Source organism: Triticum aestivum, chromosome 3A (assembly GCF_018294505.1).
Source record: "Triticum aestivum cultivar Chinese Spring chromosome 3A, IWGSC CS RefSeq v2.1, whole genome shotgun sequence".
Lineage (NCBI taxonomy): Eukaryota > Viridiplantae > Streptophyta > Magnoliopsida > Poales > Poaceae > Triticum > Triticum aestivum.
This window is the reverse complement of record NC_057800.1, coordinates 551,630,290-551,648,618: the sequence shown is the minus strand read 5'-3', so window position 1 is coordinate 551,648,618 and position 18,329 is coordinate 551,630,290. Positions and strand designations below refer to the sequence as shown.

General features: G+C 47.8%; 2 protein-coding genes across 6 annotated transcripts; one reads left to right on the top strand and one right to left on the bottom strand.

The window, feature by feature from the left end:
- The first annotated feature begins 993 nt into the window (after positions 1-993).
- LOC123058612 (uncharacterized) lies at positions 994-5,937 on the top strand. The gene is made up of 4 exons (XM_044481317.1): positions 994-1,266; positions 1,352-1,467; positions 1,552-2,625; positions 2,715-5,937. The coding sequence occupies exon 4, from the start codon at positions 3,183-3,185 to the stop codon at positions 5,016-5,018; it is 1,836 nt and encodes a 611-aa protein (XP_044337252.1). The 5' UTR covers positions 994-1,266; positions 1,352-1,467; positions 1,552-2,625; positions 2,715-3,182; the 3' UTR covers positions 5,019-5,937.
- A 5,486-nt stretch (positions 5,938-11,423) lies between these two features.
- LOC123062170 (uncharacterized) lies at positions 11,424-14,687 on the bottom strand. 5 transcript variants are annotated; one of them, XR_006429563.1, is made up of 4 exons: positions 14,118-14,687; positions 13,973-14,036; positions 13,049-13,229; positions 11,424-12,393 (listed from the first exon to the last, which is right to left on the bottom strand). XR_006429563.1 is itself a non-coding variant. In XM_044485544.1 (3 exons), exons 1-3 carry the CDS (start codon positions 14,551-14,553, stop codon positions 13,142-13,144), a joined length of 588 nt encoding a protein of 195 aa, XP_044341479.1. In that variant the 5' UTR covers positions 14,554-14,687; the 3' UTR covers positions 11,424-13,141. The 5 variants fall into 5 exon arrangements, 3 of the variants coding, with proteins under 3 accessions (XP_044341479.1, XP_044341480.1, XP_044341482.1); XR_006429564.1 differs by having other exon boundaries at positions 13,049-13,199; XM_044485544.1 differs by having other exon boundaries at positions 11,424-13,229.
- Positions 14,688-18,329: the final 3,642 nt, after the last annotated feature.

Below are 18,329 nucleotides of genomic sequence, written 5' to 3'. Positions count from 1 at the left end.
GCGTCGGGCTTGAGGCCAATGCTCTTCATGACTTCGTGAGACTGTGAGGTTGATGGAGACAGCGGCCGAAATTAATTTCTGATTTTGATGTACTTGCTAGTAAGGGGAGGGAGGCATGAGCTGCCTTTCAAGCCCAAGTTGCAGGTCTAAAGTTAGTGATGCATCTCTACGAAGAGCAGCGATGGTCGCTTGAAACGAACATTGATCAATGCCCAAAGAACCAGTTGCCAAGGCGAGCACAAACTGAAACTTGTGCATATTTCGTAGTAAAGAATATTGTAAATCTGGTTTTACACTGCCGAGAAATTTATATTTGCACATTTCTAACTAGAAGCACAAATAAGTCAGATGGTTTTTGCTCTTGGCAGGAAGAGTAAATACCCAAGCCTCTATATCCGGGAGCTTTTTCGCTCCAAGATTCATCCACTTGGATGAAAAAGACTTTTGGGTAAATTCCTATGGGGCACGTGTATTATTTTGGTACCTGGCTTTGTACGAACGCGTGGTGGCTTCAATCTTTCGTTTCAAATTTTTTGAACTAGGGTGCGGCTTATCTTGGTAAGTTTACCGTAAATTTAGCGTTTTTTTGGTATGTTTGCATTCCGTGGACAGCGGCGCTGCGTCGATCGCTCCTCCTGGATGTCCTTGTCGCTGTCGGTTTGACCACTGTTGGTTCTGCAGCTTGGTATTGTTTGTTTTAATCGGTGCCGCTTTCCACGGGTTCTCTCGAGTTTTCCTCGCGTACGTGTTCCTTTTGGTGCCGCTCTGGTCGTTAGTTCTAGAGCCTGCCGCTCTTTTTTCATCGGTGCCGACCATTTTGATCGTTTAATCTAGACTCTGTTGTTGTTTCTTAGCGGTGCCGCTGTCGCCGATCAATCTGGAAATCTGGCCGCCTATCGTGACCGCTTTTGTCCTGTAAATCTACGGACCGTCTTACCGTTGTTGTTGCTATAAATAGGTCGCTCTTCTTGCCATATTATTGCGGTAGGTTTCCTCAGTGTCGCATGCGTTAACTCCATGGTCCGCGGCGTCCGGGGCGGCCTTCTCGCTCGCGGGGTGCTGTGGTTGGCCGACGTGGTGGTTCGGGCCATTCTGCTGCCTCGGCTGCTGTGTCTGGTCGATCCGTACGTATGGAGGATGCTCCTGCCTCTCATCATCGGTCGTTCTGTCGGGGTGGCCGTTCTGTAGGATCTTCTGGTTCTGCATGTGGCCGCTCCTTGCCGTTTTCTGGTTCTGGATGCACGGCGGATTTTGCGTCGTGATTTGGTTTGTTTGCTATTTCTTTGTTTCCCCTTTTGTTTGTGTTGGAGTTTTTCTGTACATTGAGTGTTTTGCTGCCTTGATTGCCTAGGGTCTTCTCTCACCGCTCGAGCTTTGGGCACGACCAGCAGAGGAAGACGACCGGCCATCGGCAACGGAAGACGAGGTGGGCAGCCGCTCCAAGCACGATATCATGTTCCAAGTGAGGTGAGTCTCCGTGGCCTCTTGCTGATCACCGATAAGGCCTTTGCAGTGGAATTCCAAGTGAGGTTGATTACTTGATTTGGCCAGCGGATGTCCACGGAGGCGCGCGCGATGATGAGGGTGTTCGCGTCTGGAGGTGATGGCTGCAGGAGTCTCCCGGACAGTGAGACTGGACGTGATGGTGCCAGCGATCGGTGAGGTCCCGACGGCGCGCAGCGTGGCTTGCACCGGAGCTGGCGAGGCCATGGCGACGGTGAGCACGGGGCACGCTGACACAGCAAGGCCATGGAGTGGCTCATGAAACGTGTCGATCGGTGCGGGTCGGCCGTGGGCGGTGTGCTTCGGCAAAGCTCACGTCGCTACTGTGGCGGGTAATCTCCGTTTGCGCCGTCTGTGCATGATGTACGTGTTCGGGTTCACGCAGTGCAGGGAACATGTTGTCCGTGACCTTCCTTGGCAAGCGGACGCCAAGTTCGGTTTCGGACCATCGCCTACGTCCTGGTCCATGACGGCGCGCGGAGGCGGCGCCCTCTTCTGTAGTGTCCAATGTTAGTGCACTGGTCTGCGCTGCCGAGGGACGTCTCCTTGCCCCACGCCGGGGAGCATGGGCGTCCTTCCGTTCGGCCGTCACTGCAGAATGCGGTGAGGTATCATCTTCCCGTTTCGATTCATCCCATACTAAATACCTCCATCCTTACATGTATGGTTGTATCTCAAATTCGTCATGCGTGATGAATGATTTTCTAGGTTCGCGTAGTTTACATTTGCTTTTTTAGTTTGGTTGATTCCATGTGTAAATGGACTGAGGAGTGATGAGAGAGGGAGAGGCGGAGAAGGGGCCACCTGAGGCGGCCGGACTACCGCCGCCGCTTCCTCGATCCTCGCCAGGCGGAGGTGCAGGCGCACATCAGATCCATCTGTGCTCTCTTAGTCCCCTAGCGGCGGCGCCGTCGGGAGGAAAGGAGGGGCCGACGGGATCGGGTGATGACCGCGGCGACCTGCCGCATGGTGAGATCAGACAGGAGGAGGCACGATGGGTACAATGGCGGGCGATCTTCTCCGACGAGACGGATCCGGTCATTTGGATCGAAGGACGTCTTCGATTTACTCCACGTTCGTGATGGATGGCTCTTCTCGATCTGGAGAACGACGTCCTCGCTGGTGATTTTCTCCCGGACGCCGACATGATTGAGATAGGTATTAAATTCAAACTTGATGTTTATGACGTGATTGTTGGCGAATGTGTGCAGCTGGATTTAGCTGGATTTACACCCGAAGGCACCGGAGATGATTGATCTGATGGAGCCAATGGTTCATACACGACCGGGAGGACGGTTTTGGGCGCTTCTGGAGAGCGACGACGAAGAGCAGGTGGAGGGTCATGTCCCCATGAAGAATGCCGGAATGCCCCTAGCCTCGCAGAGTGTTGTTTCGTTGCCGGAGCCCAAGATCACGACCAATCGGCGTTGTTCAAAAATTCAAACTACCAAACCGGCCATGAAGCCGTGGAGCGGACCGATTCCTAAGGTAATGAGAGAACCGGTAACGTTGTCAGATTTCTTGCCGGAAAATTGGACTCTTGTCACGTGGAAAGAAGAAAGGCAAGATTGGCCGGCCACCGCCGCCGCCTAGATCGCCGGTGGCGAGATCGGCGAGCGCTGTTCGAGCGGCCAGACGGACTCGTTTGAACACGTTATTGGGCTGTGGGCCTGAGCTGGATGCAACGTCGGATGTTACGATGGTCGTGGGTCCTCCAGGCGCGGGCGAGGCCCAGCCAGAGGCCCAAGCCTCGTGCCATCCCGATCGGACATACGTGCATGTATCGCCGCTGCCTGTCGTCTCTACGAGCGAGTCTAGGGTTCCAGGTCCGGGTTTTCCTTCGCTCGGCACAGGACGGGCAAGGAGGATCATGTATGTTGGCGGCATGGCAGGACAAGGGCCGCCGCCCGTCAAGCGAGGCCCAGCTCCCGCCGGTGGCACTTTTTCTCCTGGCGGGGCTAGTCGTGGAACTTTGCCGGCCAATAGGGCTGCCGCCACGGACGCGGTCGGTCGTGCCACTACGCCGATCGCTGGCGCTGGTGCTGTTGGCCACGGTGCCCTGCTTGTGGGTGGTGTTGGCCGCGGTGCCCCGCCTAGTGGTGGGGTTAGCGGTGTTGGACGGGGCAGCTTGCCCCCTCCAAGGCCAGCGGCGGGGGGAGGGGTGCAACCCTGAGTCGGGATCGGCTGGGGTGTTTCGTCCTCTGCGCGGCAGGGAGGGCGATGCATCTGGTTCTCTGGTGCCGACGCATGTGCCCAGACCAAACACGCGCCAGCCGGATGAAGTGGTGCCGCTGCCAGCAGCTAAGGCACCGGCCCTAGGAAGGGGTCGCGGCGTGCAAGGGCGTGGTGGATACAGTGGTTACAACAAAGATGGACAGAATTTCAACCGATACGGGCAGTGGGGAGACGATGGATATGATGCATATGGTGAGGGACTACACCGTGGATCTTTGTCCGGTGGCGGTCGTGGATATAACCGACATAATGATGAGGACACCGGACATTTTCAAGGTCCGCCCGGTAATTTTGTTGAAGGTGTTGCCGGACCCAGGGATCGCTTCCGAGGTGGATATCACCGCGGTGGGAGAGGGAGACGCCCACCACCGCCTCGACACTACCCACCGCCACCAGCGCCTGCTACGGATATGGCTTCGGGGGAGGAGCTCGAGCACATAGCGGATGAGGTGGGAGATCCATCCACGCTACCCGCGGCGGCAGTTGACGCGGTTAGGGCTTTGGCAGCAGTGCAGGTTGCGGTGACTTCTGGAGAGACTAAATCTAGGGATGGCACGTCTGACAAAGGGTCGGAGAAAGCGGAGGGAGAAAAACTCTCTAAATGGGCGATTAAGAAGAAAAAGTTGCCTTGCTATAGATGTGGTGAACCAGGTCATTTCATGGCAGAGTGTATGAATGAACTTTGTGACTATTGCCAACGCTCACAGCATGTGACCGGGGCCTACCCTCTCCTCTTCGGTCCTAAGCCTGGTATTAACATTTTTGAGGTCTGTTGTAAAGAGTTGATGTTCTTTGAGACACCAGAGGTGGACCCTCTATCGCAGATGGTTGAGAGTTCCTTCCCGGCAGTAATCAAAGTTACTAATGGACAGTTGACCGAGGCTCAGATCGTGAGACAGCTACGTGACTTAGTGCCATGTAATTATCAATGGCATCTGGAACAGTTAGAAAGTCGGACTTATAAGGTGGACTTTCCAACTAAAGAGGATCAGATGCATTTTCTTAAGTGGGGTCTATGCAGAGTCACAAGCACCAACGTCATTATCGCTTTCGATGAGTGGAAGCAGGAGGAACCGGAGGGTACACCTTTGGAGAAGGTGTGGGTTTGTTTCTATGGCGCGCCACCTAAATGGATAAAGCAGTTTTTGATTGCTTGGAGCTTGGGTGCTATGATTGGTAAGATAGAAAAGGTTGACATGCCATTCACTCATGCACAAGGAGTTGCGAGGTTGTTGGTCAGTGTTGTGAGTGTTGAGCATATACCAGATGTGGTCAGATGAACACATGCTGGAGTCACTTATGTATTAGAGCTTGAGATCGAGGATACTGCAGTTTCCCAGGATGGGGACGGAACATGGGACATGGATACGACTGAGGGAGGCGACGCGCCCGAGAATCAGGATAAGGGGGGCGATGATACACTGCCGGAGTTGTACAAGGGGCCTAATACACAGCCAGATAAGGTATATAGTTCTACCAAAGAGGCGCCCCCGTCCACTACTCCGATGAACACGCTTCACTTTGGTTCATTTGCACCGGGGTCCGCTCCTAGTCGGTTATGGAGCACCAGGGTCGAGGCAGACGACTCAGCGGAGCTTGAGTTGCCACCAGTGCCGAGTCTGGCCGGCAAGGTGACGACTGCAGAGTCTACACCCGGTGCGAGGGTGGACCCTAATGGGTCGGCCGCGGGTATGGGGGTCGTGGGCAGGAAGCCCTTAGCACCCAGTTACATGCGCCCGACTTCTCTTCGGTGGGAGGGGCGCCTGGACAGGAGGTCGCTGGCGTTCCTCTCACTTCGGCGTCTCCGGTCGAGCTGGGGGTGAGGTGCGGGAAGGAGTCCCGTGCTGTAACCCCTCCACAGGACCCCACCATCCAGAGTGGTGAGCTGGGGGTGAGGTGTGGGAAGGAGTCCCGTGTCGTAACCCCTCCGCAGGATTGTGCCTTGCAGGTTGGCCGGGGGACGACGGTTTCTACGGGGGAAAGGGGGGACGGGACCAGTGAGCAGGCGTCTCCATGGTCCCACTCACCCTTGACCTCTACAGCTGAGGCCCGCTCCACTACGCCCTACCCTCCTTCACCAACGATAAGGGAGGGCGTGGGAGTCCTGACCATACCCCTCGAGAGAGGACGACGGAGGAGCTCATCGCTTTTCGCAGGATAGCGGATCTGGTGTCGGCTGGTAGGCGTGTCAGCAACCGGATCCAGGGACAGCCAGATGCGGACGACCTGCAGCTAGCGCGTGCCAAGAGGGCCGCCATGCTTCGTCATGCCAAGACTACTGCAGGTGCGTCTTTTGATAAAAGTTGCTCAATTTTACACTTCTCTGAGAATGAAATAGTTGATAAGGCAAACGACTTAGGAATTTCTTTGGGATCAAATGAAACAGAGGTCGTCAAATCTGTTAATGATATTTTAGACTTGGAAGTGGAGAGGGCTTCTGAGATCATTCGTAATCTTGCCTCTATCCAACCATGAATGACAATGACATGAATAATTTAGGAATTAATGATCTCGCAAATATATGCAATAATCTGTCGCCAAGTGTCGAGGCTAAGGATGAGGAGGATTTGGAGAACACAGATACGGTAGAGCCTCTCTTGATGGAGGATGCAGTTTCTGTCATAGATAATACTATCATCCCGCGGGGTGTTGAGGAGAAGCCCAAACGATCTTGGAAGCGGAAAATTTATCCTACTTTGGTAGTACGCAGAAGTGCTAGAGTTAAGCTTAAGAAAAAAATTCATGATGACTTATGAAAGGACTCTTTTGGAATAGCAGAGGTCTAGCGGACTTGGCTAAACAAAGATTCTTAGCAGAAACAACGTTAGAGCATCACTTAGATTTTATTGCACTTTTGGAAACTGGATGAGATAATTTCACATCCCAATTCCTTCAAACCCTCTCAAGTGGTATCAATTTTGACTGGCACATTTTACCTCCTAGAGGAAGATTCGGCGGGATTTTACTAGGAGTACGGTGTGAGACGTTAGAGGTGCTTAATGTGGTTCAGGGAGACTTTTCATTAAATTCAGGGTAAGATCAAAATTGGATGGGTTCCGATGGTCGCTAATTGCTGTATATGGGGTAGCACAACCTGAATTTAAACCTGATTTTCTGGCTGATCTAGTGCGGATTTGTGGAGATGAAAATCTGCCAATACTAGTCGGGGGGATTTTAATATCATTAGGAGGAGAGAAGAAAAGAATAATGACAATTTCGATGGACGTTGGTCTATGATGTTTAACATGGTTATCGAGAGCCTCGATTTGAGAGAAATTGAGCTCACCGATAGACAGTTTACATGGGCCAACTTGTTACCTGTTCCGACTTATGAAAAGCTGGATAGGGTACTTGCTAGTGTGGAGTGGGAACAAAAATATCCGTTGGTGTCGGTCCATGCAATGCAGAGAGCGATCTCGGATCATACACCAATCCTTTTAGATTCGGGCGAGGCTACCCATGTGGCAAATAAAAATATCTTCTCCTTCGAGCAAAGCTAGTTTGAGCGAGAAGGATTGATGGAGATGATTGCACACGAATGGGCTAAGCCAGTTACGGGAAGGACACATGTCGAGAGATGGCAGAATAAAATTAGACACCTTCGACAATTTCTGAGAGGTTGGGCCAGAAATGAGAGTGGAATTTATAAGCAGGAAAAAGAGCGTCTTACTCAACTCATTGAGGCACTAGATGTAAAGGCTGAAATCACTCTCCTTTCTGTTAATGAGCATCGAACCAAGTCCGGGGCTGAGCAAGGCCTACGTGCTCTCCTGAGAGAGGAGGAGCTCAAGTGGGCGTTGTGTGCGAAAACGCTTAAGGTTGTCCAAGGAGACGACGACACACAGTTCTTCCATATGGTTGCAAATGATAAACATAGGAAGAAGAAGATCATACAGCTTGAACAGGACGAGGGGACAATAGTGGGGCATGAAAATCTAAAAGCGTATATTTCCAACTATTATAAAAACCTTTTTGGGCCCCCGAATACATCCACGGTGTCTCTTGATGAGTCTTTGATTGATGATGTACCTCAATTACAGGGCACCGTTTACTGAAAAAGAGGTTCATCTGGCCATAACCCAAATGAAGCCGAATAAAGCACCGGAACCAGATGGGTTTCCAGCTGAATTCTATAAGAAATGTTGGCATATCATTAAAGATGATCTTATGCCTATGTTTCACGATTTTTTCGATGGCCATTTGGAGTTGTTTCACCTAAACTTTGGTACGATAACGTTGTTACCTAAGAAGAATGAGGCGGTTCGGATCGAACAATTCCGACCCATTTGCCTGCTGAATGTGAGTTTTAAAATTTTCACAAAGGTAGGAACCAATAGATTGACACAAATTGCTCACTCAGTGGTTCAACCTAGTTAGAGAGCTTTCATGCCGGGACGACACATACTAGAAGGAGTGGTCGTCTTACATGAAACGCTCCATGAGATTCACTCGAAGAAACTAGACGGGGTTAGCTTCAAAGTGGATTTCGAGAAGGCTTATGATAAAGTAAAATGGCCTTTCTTCAGCAGGCAATGCGCATGAAGGGTTTTAGTGAAACCTGGAGGAACCAAGTGAATACTCAAGTCCAAAAAGATAGTGTCGGAATTAAGGTGAACTATGACATCGGTCACTACTTCCAGACACATAAGGGGTTGAGACAAGGGGATTCCATGTCACCTCTTCTGTTCAATATTGTGGCAGATATATTGGTCGTCATTATTGGCAGGGCCAAGCAGCATGGCCATGTAGAGGGTCTAGTTCCTCATCTAGTTGATGGAGGAGTGTCCATTCTACAATATGCTAATGACACTATTTTATTCATGGAACATGACATGGCTAAGGCACGTAACATGAAACTTATCATGTGTTTCTTTGAACAATTGTCTGGCTTAAAAATTAATTTTCATAAGAGCGAGGTGTTCTGTTTTGGGAAGGCCAAAGACGAGGAACATACCTACAGACAATTGTTTGGAAGCGAATTAGGTGCTTTACCATTCAGTTACTTGGGTATTCCGATTCATCACCGTAAACTATCCAATAAAGAATGGAAATGTATTGAAGAACGAATTGAAAAAAACTCAGCTGCTGGAAGGGCAAGCTGATGTCATATGGAGGTCGGCTAGTTCTGATTAACTCAATACTGACTAGCATGCCAATGTTTCTACTTTCGTTCTTCGAAATTCCGAAAGGGGCCCGAAAGCGACTTGATTTCTTTAGATCTCTTTTTTTGGCAGTCTGACGAGGCCAAGAGGAAATACCGTCTTGCATGATGGGATATCCTTTGTCGACCTAAAGACCAAGGGGGTCTCTGTATTGAGAACTTGGAAATTAATAATAAATGCCTTATGAGCACATGGTTGTACAGGTTAGAGACAGAGTCGGAGGTCATGTGGTCTCAAATCCTACACAATAAGTATTTGCACTCGAAAACGCTAGCCCAGGCTACCATCAGACCGACTGATTCGCCGTTCTGGAAGGGACTTATGAGAACGAAGGACATGTTCTTTCGTAGGGTCAAATTCTTGGTTGGCAACGGGATGTCAACAAGATTTTGGGAGGATACGTGGTTAGGAGAGATGCCCTTGGCCTTACAATATCCTACCCTCTACAATATTGTGCAACGTAAGGAGGATTACGTAGCTACCATCCTTAAAACTATTCCCTTGAACATCCAGTTCAGACGTACGTTAGTGGGTGAGAGATGGACAGCCTGGATGCACTTGATTCGGAGATTGATTGAAGTTCGACTCTCCGACCTGCCGGACTCAACACAATGGAAGTTAACTAAAAATGGGATATTTACGGTGAAATCTTTTTATATGGATCTGATTAATTCTGGCCCCCTCTCAAGGTCACTACATATATGGGAGGTTAAGGTTCCTTTGCGGATTAAAATTTTTATGTAATTTGTCCACAAGCAAGTAATGCTCACAAAGGATAACCTACTTAAGAGGCGATGGGTAGGAAATTCGTGGTGTTGTTTTTGTGCTCAGGATGAAACAATACAATATTTATTTCTTGAATGCACACTTGCCAAGTTACTGTGGAGAACGATCCATATAGCTTTTAATATCAATCGGGACGTGGTAAGCTGGGGTTGAACAAATCACGGCAGCTCGTATTCGGATTGGAATATGTGCGCTATTATAGGCTATATGGAACTGCAGAAATGATATCATTTTTAACAGACAACACAACTTAACTTTTTTGCAGGTTATCTTCAGAGCTACAGCTTGGATCCGTATATGGTCCTTACTCACTCCTATGGACTCTAGGAAGCCTTTGATTACTGGGTGCAACCAATGGGAGATGGTGGCTCGGGTTATATTCAACCGGTTCGGATGGCGTACGCATAACAGTATAGGAGTCTAGAGAACTTATCCTTATTATTACCGTATCGGTTGTCTTTGTCCGCTTGTAATTTCCCGTTTTATTTACTTTGTTTTGCTCCATTTGCGAGCTGTAAGACCTTTATGACGAAACTTTCTGAATTTTTAATAAAAAGGTCGTATACATCATCATGATGCAGAGGCCGGGGGTATGCCTCCATTTCCAAAAAATGTGTAAATGGACTTGTTGGGAAAAATTTACCGCAGTATTTACTATTGTAGATGTATGTGAGCTTACCTTTGCTCTTCCCAGATGTACACTGTTCTTTTCTGAGAATTTCGTGAGCAAATTTGTGGTGTTTAATAGTGTGCTGATGCTCTCTTAATCCCTAGGGAATTAGTACTTCTCATGTTGAAGCCTAGAACTGGTAGTAATACGAACATATGAAATATTTTCGTTCCAATTGGCAATATTAGGAAAACATTCATTTTGATTCACTTGAATAATAAATAATATTATAACTATTTTTCGTGAAATAATATTAATTATAACAAAATGTTGAACGACCGAAAATGCAACTTTCGAGAGGTTGTGGAATAGCATAATTTTCCCATTTAGATTTTCTCTAGGGCCTTAGTGAAATTCCATTTTTCAAAACTGAATTGTAATTAAGGATGTCAAATGTATGGTTATATTTAGTTTTTTCTTGATTCTAAAAAGATAAGACAAGGGGGACATATTAAAATGTATCCTAAAATCTCACCAAATAATTGGTTTGATCATACATTTATACACAAGGATAATAAATGGTGCCTGCTTATGATTTTTTGTCAAAGCTTTCTGGTAATTATTTGTGGTTTCTTAGGAGTTTTTATGCTGTTCAAAATTGGTTAATGGATGCATGGCGCATGCATGTATTATTGGGGGACCTGTGAGCGTACGTTTTGTGGGTGTGTGTTGTGATTTGGTCTGTGATTTCGTTAGGCTGCCAATGTTTGGATTAGTCACGTGTTGTTGGACGGTGGACTCTGAGTGGTAGTCATGTGCATGCATACAATGTTGGAGGAGATTTTCGTCTGTGATGTGACCACGTGCATCGCCATGTAGCGCCACTTTTTCCGTTGATTCTGGATGCTGTTTTACTCGGTGTTACAACCGGCACCGCATTTCCGTTGGTTCTGAACACCACTTAATTCGATGTTAATTGGCTAATAGGTTGTGTTCGCGTGTGTGGTTAGTGGTTATTATAGTGCAGTTCCGGTTGTTGTGGTATGGTCCCGAATCACGATCCCACGTATCATCGGCGGAAGTACGTCCCTGGGTACGTGCCACTCAAATCACAATGAGAAACCTGCTATCATGCACTTGAAGTCACCGAGTGGCTTCATCACATTTCCAACAACAATTAACTATAGCATGTAACATATACTCCCTCCGTCCGAGAAAAGTTGTCACCAGCGTAGTATACTACCAATTTTGCAAAAACGCCCTCGCAGCTTTAAATCTGTTACAAACTGGTGGTCGTCCCCTTCCTTCTTCCTCTGTCTGTCCCCGCGCGCGTTGCCAGGGTCAGTCCTCGCCCAGGACCTCTGCCGGCGCCGCCCAGGGCTTGCTCCTCAGCCTTCCAGGAGCCGCGCCGCCCAATTGATTGCTCCACCGCCGCCCAGGACGTGCTCCTCCGCCGCCCAAGTCGTGCGCCGCCCAATTGCTTGCTCCGCCGCCGTGCGCCGCCCAATTTCTTGCTCCGTCGCTGCCCAGGATGTGCTCCTACGCCGCCCAATTTCTTGCTATGCCGTCGCCCAGGACGTGCTCCTCCACCACCCAGGACCTGCGCCGCCGATATCCCCTCCCGCCACCCACGACCTGCACCGCCGCCGCCCAGGACCTGCGCGCGCCGGCGTTTCGAGTGCCTGGACCGCGAGCTCCCGCCGCGCCTGGATCCCAAGCTCTCTCTTGCGGGCCTGGAACTCAAGCTAGAGCTCCTTTTGCTTCTCCTCCCCTGCTCGTGTTGCCGCCCGGAGCTCCCCTGCTCGTCTGCTTTCACCAGAGGTCCCCTGCTCGTGCTGCTGCCGGTGAGAAGAAGTACTACAGGGCTCCTTGCTTTTTCATCTCCAGTACCGGAGCTGTACCTTGCTCCCGGTATCTCCTCTACAAGCACTCCGAGAAGAAGTACAGGGCTTGGCCCTGTACCTTGCTCAAGCTCCTACTTGTGCTGCTGCCGGTGAGAAAATGTGCTCCAGAAGCTCCAATTTTCGAACACAATTCTTTACATTGCACTGTGTACCTTGCTTGCTCTATAATTTGAAACACAACTGATCATGTCCTCTGAAGAAATGTTACAAAAAAAAGTTCAGTTAACTGTTATGGTCTAAAATGGGAGAAGGAAAACAACTCTAGAATCATTCATGGTCTGTAGCATTTTCACCAGTTATAAGTGTTCTGTCAATTTCTGTAATGTTCACTATGACATGGAGTGTTAAGTACTGTCAATTTTGTTTCTGTAATTCCAATAAGAACATTACAGTAGATTATTGTCAATTTTTGTAATGATGATGGAACAATCTTTAGGTTGCCATGATTGAAATTTCTGTTTCTAAACTGTCAATTTCTCTATTATGTCAAGATCAACAAGCAATAGAAAAACATTAAGGTAACTAGATATTGACAGTAAATGAATGCTACTCCAAATTTAGTTTTCTTTGGGCAAAAAGTTGCTTCTCTTAACAAACTTTTGACTAAATTTTTGTTAAACAGGTTAGAACAAGCAAAAAAAGACATCACAGTTTTAATCAAGGACCGAATCTTAGATCACAAAAGGGATAGCCTAGAGTTTAGACTTTTTCTCTGTTAAACCAAGAACAACAGGCAGGATCTCCTCGAGGACGCGTTGCAATTCAGAGACAACCGACATACCCCCATGATCTTCAGAGAAAAATCAACAGTTCAGAAAAATAAATGGGACCTAATTCTCACTACTCACTCATCACTAGTCAAGTAATCCACGACAGGCAAAGGGCAGTGATCAACATAGACATATCTTCAGCCAGTAGGACGACGTTCAAACGGAGGGTCGTCAGGTGATCGCCGAGCTCCTTGGAGACCAGAAATGGGTAACAGGAAATCTAGATACACTGCGTGAGCATGTATGTTTAATTATTCCACTGCCAGCAAGAAATCGAGTTTAGTTGATACAGAGTCAAGTTCAGGTAATTGATACAGAGTCAAATTCACTGTCAGAGTCAAAACTCAAAATCATTCCTCTTGTTACTTAGAACAGAAACTGTGGCCAGCAAGAGTACAATACTTTGCTCTTGTTACTTTAAAAATTATTTAAACACTGTTTCTTTAAACATCCTAATGATCATTTAAGCAATTTAGAGCAAGTGTATGATTATTCGAAACAAGTGCATTCTGTTGTTCACTTTTTTATGGCCACTTGTGAGTTGCTTTATATAGAGAACCCCGGAGAAAGATAAGCAAAATTACTCCATGTGAGTTCATTCTAGTCTGGCCTACTGTTCTAATTTGGCCACTGTTCATTCTACAACTGAATTTAAAAACAGTGTCCACGCATGCACTGAGCCAGTTTTATGACATGAAATAAGATGCATTTGAATATGATGTTTATGTGGATTTCTGGACTTTTCCTAAACTTTTTCTGAGCATTTCTTAACATTTAGATGAACAGCACTAGCTCATGTAATACTCCATGTCTGAACTTTTGCTCTGTAACTACACTGGCTCACTAATGTCTTCATGATGCCATGCATTTATTTATTTATTTCTACTCCAGTGTGATATCCAACTTGCTAATGTGTTCAGAAATGCTCCATTCACCATAGATTCCATTTGCTACTGAATCAAATGCAATGCAATTCGGTCTGATTCTCTTCTAAAAGCTCACCTGAGATCAACAGAGGCAGCATCCGTACTCGTACTCCATTCCTCTGCACCAAGTCCTACAATCGCTGCACAAACCAAGAGGACAAGAACAAAATCAGCTCACCTGCTTGCTTCACCTGACAGAAATCAGCAGCTAGAAGACGGACTTGCGCTGCCGTGGGCAAGCGGGAAGCAGGCAGCAGAAGCGGCAGCGGCAAGACGAGCACGGGGGAGTGGCATGTAGCTAGAGCAAGTCTTCGTCTTCCCCATGCCGTGGTCGTCTTCCCCATGCCGTCGACTTCCGCAGCAGCCGCTCAGCGTGTGGAGGAGGAGCTGGTGGATGAGGAGCTCGAGGACGAGGAACTCGAGGATCTTCCATGCCTCCAGGTCGAGCCCCAACTCGCTCCAGGACATAGCGCCGCCGCCGGAGCCGGCAAGTCGGGCTTTGTAGAAAAGGGGATCCTTCCCTCTGGATCTCCTGGTGCGGACGAAGAGAAGCGGCGAGACCAGGGGGAGGAGGCGGCCGGCGCGTGGCGAGGCGACGGAGCAGGCAGCGAGACGGCGGAGCAGGCGGCGAGGCGGCGGAGCAGGCGGCCGGCGCATGGCGAGGTGACCAAGCAGGCGCGATGGGCTGCGTGGCTTGTCGGAGGAAAGGAAGGGGGTATTCGTAAAATGTCCGCGTGGACAACTTTTCTCGGACGGAGGGAGTACAACAGAACAAACTGATGGTCACCAAAACTATCATGTACTTCAAGTTCAGAATCTTTTTGTGAACAAGGGAGAGGCGCACATGGCGCCAAATTCATTTCAAGTTAAAATGGGAAGTCTGCTTCAACGCAAGAGAAAACATGAACCAATCAATGACAATTCCACATGACCCGTTCTAATAACCATCCAGTAAAATGAGTTTACAAGGCAGACTAGAATCCTAACTAAAATATGCGATAATTTCTTCAACATGATACCACTATGAATGTACTCGCAACGTCCATACACAGAAGATCCGATCATCACGTGCACCGGCACCAAGTCACGTGAAGATTGCATGCAACAATTTGTAAATGCCCTCTATCATTTCATCACTGAAAGGACATGCGGTGCCCCCATGTGTGGTTTTGGTAATTGATGACATTCTCTATGGACTAATGCTTGCATTGAGTTATATTTGAAGGATTTGTCCATAGGCATGTCTTGAAGTCCATGTGTTGGTCTCAAGTAGTTTATGTGTGGACCAAGGTGCTATTAAGGAATTATCCAAAGATTGGTCATGTGAGTGTTGAGTTTATTGCAAGCATGTCTTGAAGAAGAAGATGGTGTGATCGTTCATGTATACCTTCAAGACATCATCCAAATGAAGAGAGCTGGAAAGATTCAAGGTTGATCAAGACTATGTACAAAGAGTTATTCAAGTTAATCAACACACAAAGCGTAGAAGATGCATCAAGTGGGATCAAGTGATCTCATGGTATGGTATGTTTCCATGGGCTTGCATCAAGAGGAATATATCATACAAACCATGGAGAGGATGACATCAAGTGGTGATCGTCATCAAGATTGTGGTATGCAAGTTCAAGTGGAGCATCACGAAGAGATCATCCTTGAAGCTTGATGTCCATTGTGGTGTCAATGGACTTGTGAAGATGTGCCAAAGAGTGGCTCACCCATAGTGGAGTATGGGGGAGCAATCAACTAGTCTTCATCAAGCCAACGCAATCAAGATAGGTGGTCCAACTTGAGGGAGTCAAGATCGTCATCATCTAGATCAAGTGGACTATGTGCAAGGCAAAGGTTTGCCCTTGATAGGTTTTATATTTTACCGGTCTCATGGTGGTAGCTGGGAGACCGGGTTATAGGATCAATTGCCATACTATCAAGGGGGGCTCTCGATGAGTAGCTTGATCGTATCATTCGTAGAGAGCTCAAACCATTGCATCCTTGCATCATATTTATTGGTTCTTGTTTGGTTCTTCTCCTTGTGAGATTTGGAGCTTATGGTCATTTTCATGACAAGCTCGATTTCATCAAAAACGGAGTTCACGTGCATCTTCTATGATGTTTTCGATGTTGGAGGTTATGTCGGTTCTTCTATTTTGGAGGTTTCACTCCTCTATTTCTTAGGCATACCTCCCCTACCTCTTCTTACTATAATCACTCGTTGTTGGATGCTACTCGTCGTCATCTATCCAACAAGCTTGACTTTGCTCAATTCGAAGCTCATATGCAGAAGTTGTGGCAGTTTAGGCTTTATTGCATCCTCTATTTTCTCTATTGTGTTCTTGAAAGCCTCAAGCGGTAGTACTGCTCTCTAGACCGGTAGTACCGCTTGTAAGCGGCAGTACCGCGGCCTTGTGTCGTGCGTAGTACCGCTGCTTCTGGGGATGCGCCTTTTTCGTGTCGAGTTTCGCGGTAGTAGAGCGGTAGTAGAGCGGTAGTACCTCTTATAAGCGATAAGCGGTACTACCTCTCCACCCGAGCGGTAGTACCTCTTATATGCGGTGAGCAGTACTACCTCTCCACCCGAGCGGTAGTACCTCTTATAAGCAGTAAGCGGTACTACCTCTCTGGTAGAACTACAGCTCGTGTTTTTGGCTGTTTTGACCGTGCTAAGCGGTAGTACCGCTAGTACGCAACCTGAGCACATAACGGTTGGATTCAGGAGTTCTATAAAAGGGAGTCTTCTTCCCCATTGAACCTTATCTCTTGAGCTCGTGTTCTTCCCCCGTTGTTGACCTTCTTCGAGCTTGCTAACTTTCAATCCCTCCATGGATTCTTGCTAGTTTTGGGGGGAAAGGAGAGAGGAGATCTAGATCCACATTTCCACCAATCACTTTCTCCTCTATCTAAGGGGAACCCCTTGGATCTAGATCTTGGAGTTCTTGGTGTTCTCCTTCTTGTTCTTCCTCTCATTTTCCTCCCTAGCATTAGTTGCTTTGGTGGGATTTGGGGGAGAAGGACTTGGGCACTCTGTGTGCCCTTGCCATTGCATTTGGTGCATTGGTTTGAGTTCTCCACTGTGATACGTGGAAGTTACAAGTTGAGAAGCTTATTACTCTTGGGTGCTTGGTACCCTTGAGCTTGTTCCTCTTGGGTGCTTGGGCGCCCTAGACGGTTGGTGGTGTTTGGAGCTCAATCATTGTGGTGTAAAGCTCCGAGCAAGCGTCGGGGTCTCCAATTAGGTGGTGGAGATCGCCCAAGCAATTTGACAGGTTCCGGTGACCGCCCCCAAGGGTTGCCAAAGTGTACGGGTTTGGTGACCGTCCCCAAGGGTTGCCATTTGTACGGGTTTGGTGACCTCCCTGAAGGGTCCCTTAGTGGAATCATGGCATCTTGCATTGTGCGAGGGCGTGAGGAGATTACGGTGGCCCTAGTGGCTTCTTGGGGAGCATTGTGCCTCCACACCGCTCCAAACGGAGATTAGCATCCGCAAGGGTGTGAACTTCGGGATACATCATCGTCTCCGCATGCCTCGGTTATCTCTTACCCGAACCCTTTACTTATGCACTTTACTTTGTGATAGCCATATTGTTTCTTGTCATATATCTTGCTGTCACCTAGTAGTTTATATTGCTTAGCATAAGTTGTTGGTGCACATAGGTGAGCCTAGTTGTTGTAGGTTTGGTGCTTGACAAATTAACCGCTAGGTTTATTCCACATTTGTTCAAGCCTAAACCGTAATTATTTTAAAGCGCCTGTTCACCCCCCCCCCTAGGCAACATCCACGATTTTTCAATTGGTATCAGAGCCTCATCTCTCTTTATAGGGCTTATTCGCCTAGAGAGTAAGGATGACGACTAGGGGTTTAGGATTCTTTGACACTCTTAGTTTTGATGGCACACATTTTGATGTTTGGGTAATTCGCATGCTTAATCTCTTTAGGGTCATGGACCCAAATTTAGAGCGAATTGTAGATATGGGTTTTTCTCCTCCAAAGAATCCCCAAAGATTATCTTTAGAGGATGAGAAAAACTCTTATCTCAATGCTCAAGCTTCTAATGTGCTTTTCGATGCTTTGAGCAATGTAGTTATTTTTCAACTCATGCCTTTTCGGGATGCTCATGAGTTGTGGACAAAGCTTCAAGATAAATATGGCATGTCCAATTTTTGTGGGGATGATTATTCTCCCTCCACCTCTGGCCGTGTTGCTTTCTCAACTTCTTCTACTTCACCTACATGTGGATTGTCACAAGGTAATGATATGGTGAGTAGTGGTGTTCATTGCAATGATGATAGTGTGCTTATCGTTGATGATTCCTCATCACTACCTTATTGCAATGCTCCATATTTGGACTTCAACACTTCGAGCTCTCTAAATGTTTCACATGCTTGTGTTGATAGTCCTTGCATATCATGTAGAAATTGCTTTACTAAATCTCATAATG